This window comes from Chenopodium quinoa, unplaced genomic scaffold (assembly GCF_001683475.1).
Source record: "Chenopodium quinoa cultivar QQ74 unplaced genomic scaffold, ASM168347v1, whole genome shotgun sequence".
Lineage (NCBI taxonomy): Eukaryota > Viridiplantae > Streptophyta > Magnoliopsida > Caryophyllales > Amaranthaceae > Chenopodium > Chenopodium quinoa.
In genome coordinates, this window is record NW_018742963.1 from 1,495,826 (window position 1) to 1,515,890 (window position 20,065).

The 20,065-nt window shown below is 32.1% G+C and overlaps 2 protein-coding genes across 2 annotated transcripts; one reads left to right on the forward strand and one right to left on the reverse strand.

The window, feature by feature from the left end:
• Positions 1-1,299: 1,299 nt before the first annotated feature.
• LOC110728840 (GDSL esterase/lipase At5g45670-like) lies at positions 1,300-7,773 on the forward strand. Its single transcript, XM_021908507.1, has 5 exons — positions 1,300-1,781; positions 3,911-4,035; positions 6,209-6,454; positions 6,645-6,882; positions 7,400-7,773. Exons 1-5 carry the CDS (start codon positions 1,544-1,546, stop codon positions 7,618-7,620), a joined length of 1,068 nt encoding a protein of 355 aa, XP_021764199.1. The 5' UTR covers positions 1,300-1,543; the 3' UTR covers positions 7,621-7,773.
• Positions 7,774-15,015: 7,242 nt separating this feature from the next.
• On the reverse strand, positions 15,016-16,463 carry LOC110728841. Its single transcript, XM_021908508.1, has 2 exons — positions 15,558-16,463; positions 15,016-15,390 (listed from the first exon to the last, which is right to left on the reverse strand). Exons 1-2 carry the CDS (start codon positions 16,189-16,191, stop codon positions 15,350-15,352), a joined length of 675 nt encoding a protein of 224 aa, XP_021764200.1. The 5' UTR covers positions 16,192-16,463; the 3' UTR covers positions 15,016-15,349.
• Positions 16,464-20,065: the final 3,602 nt, after the last annotated feature.

A 20,065-nucleotide genomic window follows, 5' to 3' on the forward strand; every position in this document is an offset into this window, starting at 1 on the left:
GCCTTCTTTTAGTACGTAAAATGAGGCATTTTCAATAATTCTTTATCAATTTTGATTTCAAATCGGACTCGAAGCCCAAATGACCCCATGACATCTAAAGAGCAATTCAAACTTTTGGCACAAAAATCGAGAATTTTTTTTGAAAATATGAAATTTGACGATTTTCTAACAAGGTGTTGAAATCTAATTTTTGTCTTTTTATAGGTGTATTTTAAGTGTTTAAATAAAAAGAAAAATTTAAAGAATTGGTTAAATAACATTGGGTTTTTAGGGGTGGTAAAATCCAATAAATCCTAATTTAATTTATGAAAATGGTAAATTAAATGCCTATGTGAACTTATCAGAAAAGTATGACAAATTCTGGGACAAAAATTTTGTACTCTTTGTATTTTGAGTTTTTAAAAGTGAGATGTAAATTAAATCAAGTAATAGGAAACATTTTAAAAACAGTAACTCCTATTTAATTAATTAAGTAAATACCATTTATTAAAAAACTTAAAAGGAGATTGTAAGAATCCAAAAGTAGGTAAGATTAATTTGAATACATATCTTAAAAATAAAAAAATTAAAAAAAAAAACATAAATTTTTTGGTGCAGCAGGCCACACCGTGTGGCAGGGTTACCCGAGTTGTTTTGTTAGGGGTTACCCGAGTTTTTCAGTCAAGGGTTACTCGAGTTACTCGGTCAGGGGTTACTTGAAGAGTTCGGACAGGGGTTACTCGAGGGGTTCACTCGGTCAAGGGTTACTTGAGGGGTTACTCGATCAAGGGTTACTCGAGGGGTTACTCAGTCGTGGGTTACTCGAGTTACTCGGTCAGAGATTATTTAAGGAGTTCGGTTAGGGGTTACTCGAGTTATTCGGTCAGGGGTTACTTAAGGAGTTCGGTCAAGGGTTACTTGAGGGTTCAGTCAGGGGCTACTTGGTCAGGGGTTACTCGAGGGGCTACTCGGTCAGGAGTAACTCAAGTAACCCCTGACCGAGTAACTTGAGTAACCCCGGCAACTCGAGTAACCCCTAACTAAATAACTCGAGTAACCCTGACCGAGAAACTCGAGTAACCCCTAACCTAATAACTTGAGTAACCCTGCCGCACAGTACAACAGGCCGAATACAAAAAAATATGCTTAAAAATAGATTAGCTAGATATTATAATAATGTTGAGCTTATTTAACATTTGCTTGTTTTATATTTAATTTTTTATTGGAAAACTTACTAACTATTCGATAATCATCTAAGGCAATGCAAATATAGAAAGAGGAGGATATACCATGAAAAAAATTAAGCCCTTCAAACGTATGGTTATGCATGGCTTTAGAATATATAAAACCATCATGATATTTACAATAATAATAATAATACTAGCCTCTAATGGTTTCAATGCTTCTATATCCACTCATCTACACAATTAATATAAGCCATCCGATCACTAAGCACATATTATGCTTAAAACAAAATTTCATATCCTAATTAAATTTTACTCCATTTTATCATCATTAGTTTATTTCATTACTTGATTCTCTCCATTGCATTCGCCTCCTAGAGATGTGGAGATTTTCATCTTTCATTGTTCTCATATTGATTTCTATCACAAAGTTAGGGGTTCATGCACATCCTCTAGTACCATGTTTCTTCATCTTTGGTGACTCATTATCGGATCCCGGCAACAACAATCGTCTCAAGACCAAGGCCAAAGCCAACTATCGTCCTTATGGCATTGATATCCCGGGTAGAAAACCCACCGGAAGGTTTTCCAACGGACTAACTGCCGTCGATGTAATTGGTTTGTGTTTCCTATGTTTTAGAATTATTTTGGGATCATTGATAAGATTGAGTTAACTATATTTAGTCATTTTCTTTCTTAACTCTAGATTTCTTCCTCTTGAAATCTGACTAAAGTTGAAAAACTAAAGTTACGGTTTCACTACAATGCATGTTTTATTTATAGCGTATGCTTAAGGTTCATTCTATGCATATCAAAAAAAAAAAAAATGGAAATACTTTGATTCACGTTAATGGAATAGATAAATCAATGCTAAGCTGGTAGGTGTACATCCATGAAAAATTGGGCTTAGTAAAAAAAATCAATAAATTACTCAAACTTTCCAATTTTAAAATAATGTTACATGTTGGAGTGATCTTGGATAAAGTAAAAGAATACTAATAAAATTTAAGAACGAATAAAATAAATAAATAAAAACCATGAAATGTTTAAGAGGACTTTTAATTATTATTTTATTTTATTTTATTTTTTTGTTTTTTTTGGGTTTGCAAGTTCTTCTTTTTCATAAGAATTATTAATATTATTTTTTCGGATTAAATGATGAATGGATAGGATAATATTGTATTTGTACTGTATACCATCAATTCGCGATTATAGGTTTTGGTGTTACATTATGGTATTGCAAATTTGTGCATGAAACACTATAAGTAATTCTCGTAGCAAAAAAAACAAAAAAAGGTTTGCATGTGTATCATACGAAGTATACAAGAATTCAATTGTTATACTTTTAAGAAAAATATTTTAGCTTTGATGTCATCTATGGTTGTTTGCATTAGAGCTGATCAAGTATGGCCTGGCCCGATTTTTTTTAGGCGGGTTTGAAAATGCGTTTTTATGCATATTTAGTTGATTTTTTTAGGCTCGTCCCGAAAAGCCCGCAAGGCCCGACCATTTTGGGCGGGTTTGGACACAAAAATTCCGGCCCGAAAAGTGGGCAAATATTTTAGCTCCGACCCGACCCGCCCTATAATCACCTCTAGTTTGCATGCATTATATTAAAAATATATTAGCTTCTACTCCAATGCATTAAATGAAGTAACAAAATGAGAATGAGTATGAGAACAATCTTGCCTATGTATGATATGTGTCATAAATAAACATTATTCTACAAAAACATAAAATGACCCGATCCTAATGTAAGTCAAATCCAAAATCACTAACTCAAACCTAACACATTGACTTATCTTGATTGGTCGAGCCACTTTTCATGCTTCATATAAACAAAAAGATATTCTATAATAAGAACGTATTACTTTTTTACGATGTGAACAATTTTTGAAGGTTTAATCACTAATCTTCTTTGAAATTATTTCAAAATGTCTTTCTTATTTGGCTTAAAAAAATTATAAATCCTACTTTGGCTTGTTTTGGTGTTGGTTAATATACATCATTGTATTGTTTTTAGGTGAAACCACTCAATTTTATAATTATAAATGATTAGCAAATATAAACATTTTAAAATCAATATCTTATTTAAAAATTCAAAGGATGAATTCCAATCCAATCAAATGATTTAGCAATTATTGCTATAAGTTAATGAATATTAAATTGATCGAATTGTACTATTTTATACCAATAAAAAATAAAATAATTTGTAATTCTTATCACTTTCTAAATAGAAATAGAGTGTTACATGAACTGCATTTTATTTTGATGGTTTATTAATGACGGAATATATATACTACCTCCGTTTTTAAAAGTTCGACTCACTTACTATTTATGTGATCAAAATAAAATACTTTGACCATATTTTATGATTTATACAATCAAAATAAATTAACAAGTTTGATCTTATTAGATTCCCCATATGATAAAATTTTCAACTATCAACTTTTTAAAAATTTTACTTATACATAGCCGAAATTATTAATGGTCAAAGATGTTCATTGGAGATCGTGCAAATGCAAAGTGAGTCGAACTTTCAGGAACGGAGAGAGTATAACATTTTTACCCATTTATCCCTATAATATAAGCATCGTTTTAATTCAAAGAGTATACCACAATTACAGATAAAGTTCTTGATATATAGCTACTTTTAATTATACTTGTATATTGTAATAATATGAGTGAGCTTGATTAAATATTCTATATATGCATTTAATCTTGTTACATATTTTAATTTCTTGCAGCCGAGCGATTAGGATTTCATCGTCGCATTCCACCTTTTAGCTCAACAAAAGGCCATGATATACTCAAGGGTGTTAATTATGCATCTGGTGCAGCTGGTATACGTCCGGAAACTGGTCAACATTTGGTACTTTCTAATTATTTCTTTTCATTGTAAGAATTATATGATTACAATGTGTCGTCGTGGACTCATAGATGTTATCTAGTTTAGTTAATATAATCTCTTTTATAGATTGGGGGATAGGATATTAATATTAAATATTACCGATTTTGCATGGACTTTTACTAATAATTGGACAAAGTATAGCAGTGTGATAAAGAGTACGGGTTGAGATCAATTATGACTACACCTTGACTTTTTTGTATCTCTACCCTTGTTAAAATGAAAAAGTTACAGTATATGTTAACATGTAATGGAAATTTAAACGATGTGTTGGTGCAAAACTTCAAACAAGTCAATGATACCCTTGCTAGTATAACTTAGGGGTATATCCTTAATAACTATCGACTTTTGAGTTGGAGTACCAGCAATTTATAATTACCAAGACAAAGTACAAGTACGAAACATTTTAGAGAAACAAACAGACTTATGATTTTATTAAATCTGAGGAGAAAAGTTTACCTCCATGATTAATCCTAACTGAAATAACTAATTGCTTCAAGGCGTCAAAGCATACTAGTGCTATTGCTAAACTAAACTAGGCTGCTAAGCCTAGAAACTAAGAACTTAAGGCCGAGAAAGTTAAAGTAATAAATTGTAAATGTAAATGTTTGATCTAATGTCCTTGAATTTTGTTGCTTCGTTGTGCTTTTATAGAGATCTTAGGTGATGATTCTAATAATATAGTGTTTTGACTTTTGACTATCACAATTTTTTAAAATGTACGGCTGAGATTATTTGTTTTTTTAAATTTTTTTTTAATTAGTAATTTTAATTAAAAATTAATTTTTTAATTATTTTAAATATATTTTTATCTTCCAGAAATTAATTTCTAATATTTTATAAATTCTGGAAATAAAAAATATATAAAAAATAATTAACAAATGGATTTTAATTCAAATCACTAATTAAAAATAAATGAAAAAACAAATAATCTCAGTCGTCCATCTCAAAAATTTGTGGTAGTCAAAAGTCATAAGACTATTATCTCTTAATAATTTCAGATCTTAGGCAATAGTTATATAATCATGGGTTGGCAGTTTTCATTGCGACTATTATCTCTTCTTTGCCGCTTCTAGGGGTGTTCGTGGTGCGGTTTGGGTCCAAAACCGCACCAAATCGCAAAATTGCGGTTTGTAATTTTTTCAAACCGCACCGCAAAATGCGGTTTGGTGCGGTGCGGTGCAGTTTGCGGTTTAACCATATTTTTTTAAAATTATAATTATTTTTTTAAAACCAAACTTTTATTTTATTTTGTAATTATTAATTTATAATTCAAATATTAAACTCTTTTTTTTAACCATTAATTAGCTAATAGTCAAAGATTAGCTCATATAGTTTAGGTCTTTTATATTTTTTTAATAAAATATAGTAATAAAGCCACAAACCGCATTAATGTGCTGGTTGGTCTATATATTTTTGGAAACTGCACCAAACCGCAAACCTGCACTGCAATTTTCAAATTGCAAACCGCACCAAATTACAAAATTGCGATTGGGTTAACGGTTTGATGCGGTCTAAACCGCACTTTGTATAACCCTAGATGCTCCGCACTTCTATCCTCTTTTTGAATCCATTTGACTAGCTAAATTTGTTGATTCCACTGTTCTAGGACTCCTTGACTTCTATCTTTTATGCAAATGGGTCGTTGGGCTTATATATATATATTGGTCGTTGGGCTTGAGATTTGTGTCTGGAACCTAGAAGTCAACAAAGTACAGAAATGAGTCTAACACAAAGTTAATATTTTGTTTTATTTTTTTATCGTTTGACAAAAGATGACTTTAATACGGAGTACTTAACATTGTTCAATTATAATACCGTACGCAAATTTTTATATGTGGCTGGCCACACGATGTGGTCAGTCATCATAGGGCTTACTTTGTTAGTGTAATAGGGGTTATTTGGACAGTGTTAAAGGGGTTACTCTGTCAGTATTATAGGGGTTACTCAGTCAGTATTACATGAATTACCTGTCAATATTATAGAGGTTACTTTATTATTTTATAAGTGGTCACCGCACACAGTGTCGCTAGCCACACACAAGACGAGTTGTTCTTAATTAATTTTTTTTTTATATTTTTATTTTTATTTTAAGAAAGAGTTTTACTTTCTAATATATACAACTTTCCTTGGTTAGGGTGATATAGTTAGCTTCGACAAGCAGCTTAGAAATCATAAAAGGCTCATCTCAAGATTGAATACCAAGTTAAATGGATCAACCCAAGCCCAGGCCCATTTAAAAAAATGCTTGTTCACAACCATCATAGGCAGCAATGACTACATCAACAACTACTTCATGCCAGAACATTACTCAACTGGTCGAAATTACACCTATGATAGTTATGCTCATTCTCTCATTAGTTTATACCGACGAAATCTACAGGTACGTAAGATGTATTGGTCAAAGGTATATATTAATCAACAATAAAAAAATAAAGTCAAAACGATGGGACTGTTTCGTAACAGAAGAAGCATAAGTTTGAGTTGCAAAAACTAACACCATATTATTCAATTTATTGAAATGGTTGTATTATTCTTTTAATTTATTAACTAATATTGTTTTGATATTGAAGACGTTGTATAGAAATGGAGCAAGGAAAGTTGCGGTGTTTGGGCTAGGACTCGTAGGATGCACCTTGGGTCAAGTAATTCAAAATCGGCCACATAGTCTTTGTGTTGATAAAGTCAACATCGCTGTTTTATTGATGAATGACAAACTAAAGACGCTTGTAGCCGAGCTCAACCGCAAATACCGTGATGCTAAATTTACATACATAAATCTCCAAGGAATGGTCATCGGTCCACAAAATGGTTTGTCTCTAACTGAACTCAATTATAGCATTAAATTCTATTAGCCATGTTTAGTTTTACGTGAAAAGTTTGTCAAAAATCAACCTTAAAAATTGATCGATTTTTTGTGAGAAACCACTTCTAAATATACAAATTATAAGGCTAGACTTGAGTTTATAATTAATTTTTTTTACGAAAGACCAACTATAGCCAAATTCCAACCTTTGACTCGCAATTTTCAGCATTGACTTCTCTTTACCAACATATTCTTGCGGCCATGTTTGCTTCACCGCCGTTACTCTTAGTTGCAACAAAGGGGTATTATTATTTGTGAGACATAAAATATTCCTTTGTTGCAACTTAAAATTAACGGAGGTAGTATTTCGTTGTTTCTAGCTTTTACAATACCATCTACATCATAATTACCTTTTGTGACATTTTTAATGAAATAAGTAAACAATACATCTATATATCAAGTCTCACAAAATTAACTTATAGCTTATAATATAATTGAAATTTTCATATGTACAACTTGTAGGAATCACGGTGTTAAATCGCCCATGTTGCCAATTAAGGGAAGATTTTCAGTGCAAAGCATCTTCAGCAATATGCAACAATAGGAATACATATTATTTTTGGGATGGGTATCATCCTACTGAAGCTGTGCATAAAATTGTAGGTTCAAGAGCTTTCAAGTCCATAAACCCTATTGAAGCTTATCCCTTTGACATCCTAACCCTAGTTAAACAAAAGCTTTAATTAAAGAGGGTTTTGTAGTTATCTAGTGTTGTTAGCTTCTTTTGTGCTCCTTTTTTCTTAGGGACAATTAGATAGAAGTTTGTTGCTTGAATCGTTCCCAATAATCATTTAAAGATTCGTCGAGCAATTTTTTTATCCAACAAATTTGTTTTCCTATGGACTCTATCATAAATATAGGAAGCAATTTTTCAAATAATGCTCTTTATAGCTGTTCTCACTTTGTGATGGATCACTATAGAGTTTCTAGATGACAAGTATAACAAATCTCTAACAATATCATATATCATGTAGCATGTATTAAAAACCAAAATTATGATGTCCTCAACTTCTATTCCTCTAATTTTTTGAGCAAAACAACAATATTTTTACATGTAAAACCATGGAGCTTAGGAGGCATATTACGAAAAATATATTTCAAAGGTTTTTAAATATTTAATTAAACAACTTTAAGGGGATCAGCAACAAAGAGTGTTGGATAATCAATAGAGAAATATGTCAATTTTCTAACAAAATTCAAATAATGTATGTAGCTTCTCTAACTAAAGATTAGTTACATCAAGCAACAAAACAAAACAAATTATAATCAAGTGATAAAACTGATTACTTTGCCTTACATACAATGTGTGTTGTAGTTATACACAAAGATAAATATTGAAAATAATTGTTATCGTACTCAATTCAATCCCCTTCCTCTTACTTGAGTACCAGCTGCACTTTCAACATCACTGTCTAACCACCGTTCCTGGTCAAAAGATAGCCTTGATTCCATGTATAAGCTACTACTTATTTATCTTCTCACCAGAAGGTCATTCATGCACAAATTTTGCTCGGTTAAGCTTTATTTCCATGAATGATTGCTCTCATGACATACTTATATGTATTATTCTAGATATTTAATTACCATACCAAGACACCCTAATTTATTTATATATTGATAGTAAGCATAGACTTTTCATCAAGGATCTTATACCCATCATCAGTATACAAGGCTTTTATATGTCCTTGAATCATGTGTCAATTAACTTTTGCAATCTGGCTATTATGTTAGCTAGAGCAGATTTCATCATTGTTCTAACTTTAGCATTTTACCTTCTTATTAGCCTACATAATCTGACTGTTATCGTTAGAAAAGCAGTTGGTCAACATGTATATAAAATTACATGTTAGAAAAAAGGTAACAATTAATTACCTTCTATATTGTTAGAATTGGCCTAATTTTGTTTATTCCAAATGTAGCATTAAAGTTTTCAACTAATTTTTTTGACAATGGATTTGATCGCCTTATTGAACATATATGCTTACTCCATGTTGATTGGGGTCCGACCTTTGAAAGCCAGATAAGTGGAACATGGTGTGAATTACAGTGTAAAAGCCCAAAAAAAACGATATCCCTATAATGCGTAACCTTAAAAATGCAAACTTTAAGTTTTCACAAATTCATTCCTTTATTAATCTGATTTCCCAAGGTTCAAATTGAAATGAATGAATTCGAAAGTAATTTGGTTGATTTATGTGGAATATAATCAATTTAGCTCTTTATATCGTGTCTCGAGGTTTTTCTTGATGGGACTCATTTTGAATTCTCATTAGAGAGAGAAGGGATGAATATTGAAGTGAAATTATATAGGGGCATTAATTTTCTTCTTTTGCTGCGTTTTCCTTACCATGATTTAGTTTCTAATCAATTAACGTGAATAATGTCATTTGTAGATAGGACAAATAAGTTAGCAAGGATTATTTTGTTAAAAAAGAAGAAAAAAGGGTACCATTTTGATAGAGTATTTAATACATTCTTAGACTTCAACCATCAGGTTAAACTTTTGGTTGAGCTGGTCTTTTAACATGGTATTAGAGTCAACGTGACACAAAAGTCAGAGTTCAAATCTCATCCTACCTCCACTTTCAAGTGGAATATTAAAGACTCTCGTGTGAGGGGGCATGATAATCATTCAGCTTAGTAAAATTTAGGGGGCTACTATTGAGAATTTTCTACAAGAAATTAGTTTGTCTCTATATAATTTATTTTTTTTACAAAGTATACATTCTTTATACCATAAAACTTCTTACAATTTTTAATAGTATAATAAATTAAACCTCCAACCAATATAATATACCTACCAAATTTATTATTTTGGCCCCATTTTTTTTTAAGAGGATAGTTTTTCTCTCTTGATCACAAATTCACCATACTAAACTCTATTTTCACGATAGAACTTAAACCGTTTAACACCTAATCATTGACCCCTTTCCCTCCAATTGCCTCCTTCTCCATCCTCCCCTCTCATCCATTGAAATCGACTCACTCGATTCATCAAACAGAACTCGACAACTCGCGCTCAACACGTGAAAGGACGAATGACAAGAATGGTAAATATAATTGACAAAGGAAACAAAGAAGATCCCCTGTTTCATTGTTTTCAAAAGTCCAGTTGTTTGTCTTTTGCCTTAACAACATGACAATTTGGCTTCCAATCATTTCAATATCGGTCATCCAACTACCAAACATAAGGTACAAACGTTTTAACTCTGCCTATTATGTTCAATTTCAGTACTTTTTTTTTTGGTCTTAAATTTTGATTAGTAATATCTTCCACAAATCATATGTTATTGGTTTTGTTTGATCGTTATGCATGCATTATGATTCAGTTAACTAAACTAAACTTCTTCTGAGTATTGTCGATTCCATAATGATTAGGATACATGAAGAAAAATAGAGAAGAGATTTGGGGAAAAACAATGCTCATTAGAGGGAGTTAACTTTATAAATTTCCATAATCTATAGATCTTCGGGTAGTCATCATTTTAGAATTTCAATATACTCCGGTTTCATAAGAATTAATTTTCCACACAAAATTTTTATCGAAAAGTACCCTATGAAAAGCTTGTTTTGTGAACATATGCCCGGAAAAAAAATAATTATAAAGTATCCCTCGGTCCATTTTTGTCGTTCGTAGGGCCCATATTTTCGTTTTCTCACCCAGTTAATTTCATTTAAACTATTGCCTCTTCCCTTAACCAATTTCCCCTCCATTTTCTTTCACCTTTCACCATCTCCTTCTAACCTAAGCAAATTATACTGCTCAAATTTTTTTTTCCTTTTAGAGTAATTTACACCAGTTGATTTGTAACAACTCGTTTGTCATTTCAATATTTTTGCATCTACCCATTTACAAAATTTGCATCCCCTTCTACTACATACAACATCATAGAATTAACAAGTATGAAAAAAAAAAACCATTGAATTAGACATTCTACGTATGAAAATTGGAACAAATTAGTTAAAAACTCATTGAATTGAAACACTAAAGACCCAAAATGCAAAACCCTAATTCAATTGAAACCTAAAGCCCCAGAAATGCAAAACCCCATATTCAATAGAAACCCTCATACCTAAATTGAATCCTAATTAAGATAATTTAAGAAAATTAAAAACCCTAAACCCATTACATAGCAAATGAATTACAACAATTACTTAAAAATTTACATGTTAGTTTGGTGAGTAATTGTCTTCATTCTACGATAGGTTTGAATTTAGGGTTCTTGGAATTTTAGTGGTGGTTGGAGGAAAAGAACAATACAAAAATGTAAGTCCTCCAAACGGCAAAGTGGATGGAATCCGTTAAAGGGCAGCGCAAGAAATTTTTTTTGCATTTATGAGATAGATGTCTACAAAAAAAAGAAAAAAAAAAAAAACCCGTCTTGTGTACGGCTGGCTACACCATATGGCCGCTGGTTGTAAAAGAACAAAGTAACCCATACAACATTGACCAAATAACCCCTATAACAATGACAAAATAAGCCCTATAATGACCGAGTAACCCTTATAACACTAACCGAATAACCTCTATAACTAGCTAGCCACACAGTGTGGCTAGCCACATATAAGAAATTGTTAAAAAAAAAAAAAATTGGTTAATCATATTTGACCAATGGGACTTGTCAAAAATTTTATTTTATTTTCCATGTTTTGTGAGAAGTGTAAAAGTGTTTTATATTCATTTGCTTCTATTTGGGCTATGCTAAAGTGTTCTACCAAGAGAGAAGGATAATGTACAAGATTTTCATTGACTCGGATAAGGTTTACGATAAGGTAATGACTAATGAGATTCTATCACTTGGGGGGCGTTAATAGAAAGGGAAGTTCTAATAAGTATATTGACTAAATTAAGGACATGTATCGAGACGTACGTGAAAGCTTATGTGAGTTGTGTTGTAGTGACAAAGATATATATACCAATTAAAATTAGACTACTTTGAAGACCTTCCTAAATTAGACAATTTGCTATCTTGGGATAGTCCTCACCGCCATGGTGAAATCGCAATTTGTAGGCGTTACCGTGATGCTATATGTAGTAGTTATCAAGTGTGTCAATTATCAAGGAATGGAAGAATTGGATTATTAAATAATAAATATCACTCTTCATAACATAAATGAATAAAAATGATTAACAAAAACGAAAGAGTACTTCATTCGTTCTAATATAACCGTCCTATAAGTTAAATTGAGTATTTAGCTTGAACTAGAGCCTAACAATGGAGGTAATAGATGCATATATTGAAGATGCACAATGAGGAGCACACTTCATTCTGTGACTGCATTAATACAAGAAAAGTAGTACCTATAGATGTTAATTCGGGTGTCCATGTCAGACTCGGTGAGATCGAGTCGGTTCTATTTTAAAATTAATCATGTTAAATTATTCTGTTCATACAAGTTGAAATTTGAATTGAATTTTTTTCAGGTTGATTTCAAATTGGATCAATCGAGTTAGATTTTAATACCTTTAGACTTGTACACCCTATATGACTATAAATTGATACATAACATTTTTTTTAATTAAAATATGTTATATCCCACAAGGCCACGATACATATCCATGTCGGTTGGCAAGTTTGAGTTCCAAAAAACATGTAATTTTCACGTTGCTTGGCAACTTGGGTCACCTCATTTTTGTTTCCATTTCCGTGCTAATTTGATTAAGACTTGTATTGATTATAGAAAGGGTCATGCACAGTAATAACCATTAAATCTTCTAATCCAAAATAAATTAATAAACATTGACATATGTCTTTCAAAAAATAAATAAATAAAAATATTAATATGTTATATCCCACAAGGCCACGATACATATCCATGTCGGTTGGCAAGTTTGAGTTCCAAAAAACATGTAATTTTCACGTTGCTTGGCAACTTGGGTCACCTCATTTTTGTTTCCATTTCCGTGCTAATTTGATTGAGACTTGTATTGATTATAGAAAGGGTCATGCACAGTAATAACCATTAAATCTTCTAATCCAAAATAAATTAATAGACATTGATATATGTCTTTCAAAAAAAAAAAAAAAATAAAAAAATGTGGGGTCATAGAGAAATTTTTGCTAACCATTTGTTTCATCACAACAAATTTGGGTATGAGTTGTCAAGAGAAATAATCAACTTCACAAGTTTAAAGGAAGCTTCATCTTAAAATTATACTTCGTATTATAAAAGGAAAATTACACTCTTAGACTTATATTATGTGCGTTTGACTCTCTCTCTCTCTCTTTTTTTTATGCAAGTCAGGAAACTGTCATTAGACTAAAAGATTAGTAAAGAAGACTATCTCTTCTTTTATCAATGTGATCTGAGATACTTACATGTATTGTTAGGAAAGGCTATATATCAACACTATAACTCTGCTACGATATATACTTCAAAGTCCTCCTCATATATATTCAAGCCATTAAAAAGGTCCAAATTGCTGGCTTGATGCTGCGCCATGTAAAACTCGCACCTAGGTGATAGAGTACAAAACATATTCATGAGTCTCAACTATTAGCTTAAGGTTTTAATGAGATTTTCCTTCAACACCAGGTCACATTCGTCGTCAATATATAGAATGAATCCACATTATTCGTCTAAAGAAAATTCCATTCCAAAACCATACAGCCATATATTATTAATGTAAGAGCATACACAATGGTTGCCCACAACCGTTGTGGTTATCACTTATTTTATTAATTTATCTATCTTTCACCTCACCTATAACTAGGGGTGAGCAAAAAATCAGGGTACCCTGAATCAAAATCGGAACCTGTTAGGAACCGGAACCTGTACAAGAGGTTCCGGTTCCGGGTAGCAAAATGGAGAACCTGTTGCAATAGAGTTTAGGTTCTCAAATTTTTTTAAGCCAAAACCTGTAGGATATATACCCTGTAACCTGTTAAAAGTGTCACTTAATTTTAAATTATACACCAATTGTAACTTATTTTTTAAATAATAAATATCAAAATCACAATTATAAATATACGTATTAAATTTGTTAGACAACAGTTTGTTTATTTTACGAGTTGTAAACATTATAAATTAGTGACCAACCAGTTTTTTTATTAAAAAAATCTGCAAAAAGTTAGTAAGTATATTCCATGGCTTTGCGCCACACCGGACTCTTTAGGGCTTGAGTTATGTTTTAGGGATTAGAGGATTCATGGGCTTCAACATTGAGGTTGAGTTTGTTTATTGGCTTTCGAATGCCATGTTGAAGCCGAGTAACTATTTGAGGAGAGGTGGGCTGAGGTTGCGAAACAGAGGAGGAGGGAGACGAGGGAGATGTTGGAGATGAAGGGGATGATGGTGAGGAAGGAGAGGATGGCGAGGCTGGTGAAGAGGTTAAAGAGAGTGATTGTGAGTGCGTGGGGCTAGACGTAGATGATGTGGAGTGACTAGTTGGGGAAGGAGATGGTGGAGTTCGTAGCAGTGATGGAATATGGAGAGGAGCCCACTGATCAATTAGAGTAGGAGAGGAAGTGCATGGCGATTGAGTTAAGGAGACATAGGGGAAGATTGACTCGTTGAATTGAACATGACGAGAGGTATAGATGCGCATAGTGGAAGGATCAAGGCAATAATATGCACTTTGGGAGGGAGAATATCCAATAAATACACACGGTTTAGATTTTAGATCGAGTTTGTGAGAGGTATAGGGTTTAAGCCAGGGGTAACATAAGCACCCAAAGCTACGGAGCTTGGTGTAATTAGGTTTGTGACCGAATAGTTTAAAAAATGGTGAAACATTATTTAAGGTAGGTGTAGGTAGCCGGTTTATTAAATAGGTTGCTGTGGAGGCAGCATGAGACCAAAACTTAAGTGGCATGTTTGCATGAGAGAGGACAAAGAGAAAGGTTTTAACTATATGCCTGTGCCGAAAATCCGTTGTGTTCGGGGGTATGAGGGGGAGTGGTGAGGTGAGAAACACCATCGATTGTGAGAAATTGTCGGAGAGTAAGATATTCTCCTCTATTATCTGAATAAAGTGTTTTGAGAGAGAGTTGAAAATATTTTTCCACAAGAGCTTTATACCCGAGGAAAGTAGATTTTGTATCCAATTTTTGTTTCATGGCATATAGCCAAATATATTTGGAGTAGTGATCAACAAAGATAAGATAGTATTTGTAATTATCATGGGAATAAACTGGTGAGGTCCATAAATCAGTGTAAACATATTCAAGGGGAGCAGTAGATTTAATAGACTAGATAGAGAAAGGAAGCTTGTGACTTTTATTACAAGCACATGAATTACAATCTAAGGTGGAAATATTAGAGACATTTAACTTATTTTCTGAAATAATTTGCTGAAAAACATTCCTAGAAGGATGACCTAGACGATGATGCCAATCAATGGAAGATGAAGTTGTGCTTGTGTAGACTGAAGGATCCGGAGGAGAAGGTGGAAGCTCATATATGTCGTGGCTAGTTGTCCCTTGAAACAACACTTTCGCCGTTGAAAGGTCCTTCAATAAAAAGGAGTTAGTTTGAAATAATACAGAGACATTGTTATCAAGACAAAGTTGAGAGTGAGAAATAATATTTTTGGTGATAGATGGAACAACTAAAACATTGTTGAGTACCAGAGAAGATATAACACAAGAGCCAATATGAGAAATAGAGAGACCCTTACCATTACCAACTAATAACTCCTCGGTTCCATCATAAGGAGCATGGAGGGATAGATTGTTAAGATCATTGGTGACATGGTGAGATGCCCCACTATCCAATAACCATGGAGTGGAGGAGGAAGAGGGCAAGGAGAGGTGAGCATGGTTGGCTTGCGGTTGAGAGGAGGTGGGAGGGGACTGCGCGGAGGAGGAGCGTGGAGGAGGAGGGGAGGCAGTCGGGAATTGATGAGTGAAGAGTGGGCAACAAGCCACAACGTGGCCTTGTTCACGACACCATTGGCATTTACCAAGGAAATAGGTGAGGGGATTTTGCGTGAGATGAAGGAGGGGTGGGAAGGAGACCTGGGGAGGATTGCTTGGAGGGAGTACGATGGTGAGGTTTGGTGTAGACAGCAAATGCAGTTGCGGGAAAAGAGGAGGCAGTGGTTGTTTGATTTGTAAAATCGAGAGCTTCTTGTTGATGAGCTTTTCGTGAAGCTCATCAAAGGAAATTGGTGTGTCTCTGCCATTGACAGAGTCAACAATGGATTTGTATGAGTCATCTAGACCAGCGAGGACACGGTCTATAAAATCCTCGTGATCAACGGATTTCTCTAGAGCAGCTAGATGATCTGCGCATTCCTTAAGGGAGCGCATATAATCAGAGATGGAGGATGTGCCTTTAATAATACGGTGGAACTTGTCACGGAGTTGTTTTATGTGGCCACGGGAAGGAAGAGCATATGTTTGATGGAGTTTCTCCCAAGTTGAGCTGCGGTTTTAGCTTGGGAGACGAGGGGCACGAGATTGTATATAAAAAATAAATAAATATCTATAGTAAATGTATAGTTGTAATGCAAAGATTGCACTTACGTTTACCCTATACTATATTTGATTTTTTTTTTTTTTTTTTTTATACTATATTGGATATTAAGATACATCACATTGTGCATTGAAGATTGACTTCTTTATCATTTTATATATATATATATTTATATGTATTTAGTTCTTTTTCTCAATAATTTCGTTTTGTTATCTTCTAAAAGAGGGGCCAAAATACATGCCAAACTTAATTAATAAGAAAATTTTGTGTCATAAATACGTGCCAAAATTAATTAATAAGAAAATTATGTGTCATAAATTATGGTCCTCAAACACGTGGATATTTTCACAACCAACAATCGTCTACAAACTATTCTTGTAATCTAGTGGAATATTATTAGTTATGAAAATTAGTTAGGGATTATTAAGGACATGTGCTGGAGTTGAGTAACCCCTATAACACTAACAAATCAACCCCTGTTATATTAATAGAGTAATTAATATCTATAACACTAATAGAGTAATTAGTGTTACATGTACACACACGCACACGTACATGCACACACACAACACACACTATATAAATTCACCCTTTAATAAAGAATATTGTTTTACCACTATATAAATTCACCCTCTTTATAAATATGAAAGGATGAGGATGAGAAACAGAGAAAGTATATATAAATTCACCCTTTGAACATAAAATACTTTCGAATTAATATGAAGTTATCCTTTTATATAGTCTCCAATTGTGTAAAACTATTATTAATAAAAAAAATAAAAATAAAATGAATAGGTGAAGCTGTGAAAGTTTGCAATTCAACTTGGTACCCCGATTAATATGGTAGTGAGTGATTGGGATTTTCAATAATAATTTCTATTTCTTTTTTTGTAATAAAATGATGACATTTTTCTATTTCTCTCTTTATTTGCTATTGAATTTAATTGGAGAAGATTTTAATTGTTATGAGTAGAAATCAATTGATTGTTTGAAATTACATATAATTTATTATGGGGTAATTCATTGATTGCATTGATGAATATAAAATTAAGTAATGTGATATATATAAAATCAAAACTTGATTCTTAATAATTTTGAATGTAATTTATTTCATGCTGTTGGTCTTTTTTTTATTTGATGATAGACTTATTTATTTATTTATTTATTATTATTTCTACTCCATATTTAAAGGAAGAGGGATGTTATAATTTTTGTAAGGGGACACCATCACCTCACCCCTTGAGCTTATATAATAGATCGTGATATATATTTAAAATCGAGATTAATTCTTATTTAATTATGAATTTAATTAGAAAGTTAATTATCTTTTGATAATTGTTCCCGCTAATCTAATTTAATAACTACTATATACTAATCCTCAATACAGTACATTAGTTGTGGGGATTGAGAACAATAATTGAGTTCTTTCAATTTGTTTCTGTTTTCTAGAAAAACTTAATCTATTAATTAATCCTACATTCTTATGACCCATAATCGTTAGTGCCAAACGCTTTAGGTATATGTTTCTTTGATAGCACGAAAGGAAGAATAACATTTTTATAGTTTCATTACAATAAAAATCAGTAATTTTAAAAAAGAAACTTAATAGAAAATCAGTTAAAAATAATTTTAGTTCAATAAAAGTAATTTCAGTTCATCAAAAATAAAGTAAAGCAAATAGGACGTAAGTGCCTAGAAACTATTGTCTTTGATTTTACATAGAGCTTTTCAACATAGAGTGTGAATAGAAATCACGAAGTATTGCAAAAATTATGAATTTCCTTTTGATTGACTGTGTTTAGAGTTTTGGTCAAATTTCTATCTTGTTACTAATTTAATTCTAAGCCCAAATTTAGATTAGGTAATTATAGTCATCAATGTTTCTATAATATCAATCTTTATCCATCAATGTTACAATCTATTAGTAGTTTATCCATGTTAGTTAAATCATTTTCATTGATACATATTTTGTTAGGATGCCTAATTGTTCTTTTTTTCATGTCATAGATTGTTTACTTGCATTAATTGCTTGTCTTTGTGTATTACAGAACTAGCCGTACCATAGACAAAAATGGGGATTGTATGTATACACAAAATACTGAAAGATTTACTTGCATATACTTTAGTCTACTAATTTGACAAGCTGATCCATACAAGATATGGATTTAACGATTGGGTTAATCATCATCAGGTAAAATTCCTCCGTCAACTTTAAACTTTGTTTAAAATCTTATAGCTACTAGGTATTATTATCAAATGTTGAATATGTATATGAGAGTGAGGGATGGCTCAAGTGGTTAGAACTCCCCTCCCGATTCCAGGTGATCCTAAGATCGATTCTCATTACCCGTCCTGTGGCTCTCTAAACAAAACAAAAGAAAAAAAAATGTTGAATATGTATATTGTTAAAAGTCCTTCAACAAGGAATAGTTTTCGTTTTTGCTTGACTTATGGTTTAATGGCAAAACAAACATTTTATATATGAAAAATAATTTTGAAAAGTTAAGCAAAAGAAAACCTATGATTTTTAACCGGAAGAATAACATAGAAGAAACCAGCCAAATTAAAAGCCTTTAAAATTAGAAAAGGGGTCGTGGCTGGACCTCTAAGACAATAAAGCGTTGGGCCCTAAATCAAGGCCCACAACAAGAGCAGAGATGATTAGTGCATAATTTAATGGTTTCATTAGCACATAGGTCCTATACGTCAATATTTCTCCATTTAATTGGGTATTCAATTGTTAATATTTGCATCAATTGACATACGTGTTACATGCTGTAATCAAAACATTTCTTCTTTGGATTTTGAATAAGAAAATAGAGAGAAAATGAATAACATAAGAGAATATTTGAGAGGGAATTTGTTGTATTATTTAATAATCTTACAATCCTTATTACAACCCTATATACAGATAATTATATATAGCTCCATTAATACACTTTTGTTAATTAATACTTTGACTATTAATATATGTAATGCTACTTAATTAAAAATTATTAAAAATTATGATTTGAAATTATATGTTTGAACTAACTCAACAACTATTAAAATAGTGAAATTTATTTATATACATTAGTGGTAAAATATAGTAGTAAAAGTTAGTATAAGAATATTATAAAAGGCCAATTGATGCAAATATCATTGAAAAGCGTAGGAAATATGACATTAGGATCTTTAGAGCTTAAGTGCAGCCAACAAACCTTATAAAATAACGGAGTGTTTGGATTGAAGGTAATGGAGGGAAAGAAAAGAAAGGGAAATGGAGAGATGGGGGTATCTTTCATTTGAATAACAAATAAGGAAGTAAGGAAATTGGAAGGGAGAGAAATGGAGGGATTAAATTGTAGGAAATTAATCCCTCCAACAATAAAGAGATTTGGAAGGAAAACTCACTATTCTTCCCTCCCCTTATTTTCCTTCCCCCTTTTTTTTATCCAAACACACTGTAATTACGAGTACTATGTCATGGGTTTAGAGGGTATTTATTGATTAATTTAATTATTTACATAGACATGATTATTAAATTAGTAATATTTTCTGCAAGAGATGTTACTTTTCTATGATGCTAAGTTTAAACTGAAAAAAGTCACATGTGAAGACTAATAAATTGTTGCTTTCCATCCATATCATTTTATACAAAGACAAATAACAAATTATTCAAGGCCTTACACTGTCACTATAAAATATGGCAAGATTGGCAACGCACTC

Bases quoted from the DNA above. Each gene is read 5' to 3' on its own strand.
- LOC110728840 (XM_021908507.1), top strand. From the start codon at position 1,544: ATGTGGAGATTTTCATCTTTCATTGTTCTCATATTGATTTCTATCACA. The intron at 4,036-6,208 runs GTACTTTCTAAT...TTCCTTGGTTAG, and splicing joins CGGAAACTGGTCAACATTTG to GGTGATATAGTTAGCTTCGA. The intron at 6,455-6,644 runs GTACGTAAGATG...TTGATATTGAAG, and splicing joins TATACCGACGAAATCTACAG to ACGTTGTATAGAAATGGAGC.
- LOC110728841 (XM_021908508.1), bottom strand. From the start codon at position 16,191: ATGCGCTCCCTTAAGGAATGCGCAGATCATCTAGCTGCTCTAGAGAAA. The intron at 15,391-15,557 runs GTAAGGGTCTCT...TTTTTATTGAAG, and splicing joins GGAGTTATTAGTTGGTAATG to GACCTTTCAACGGCGAAAGT.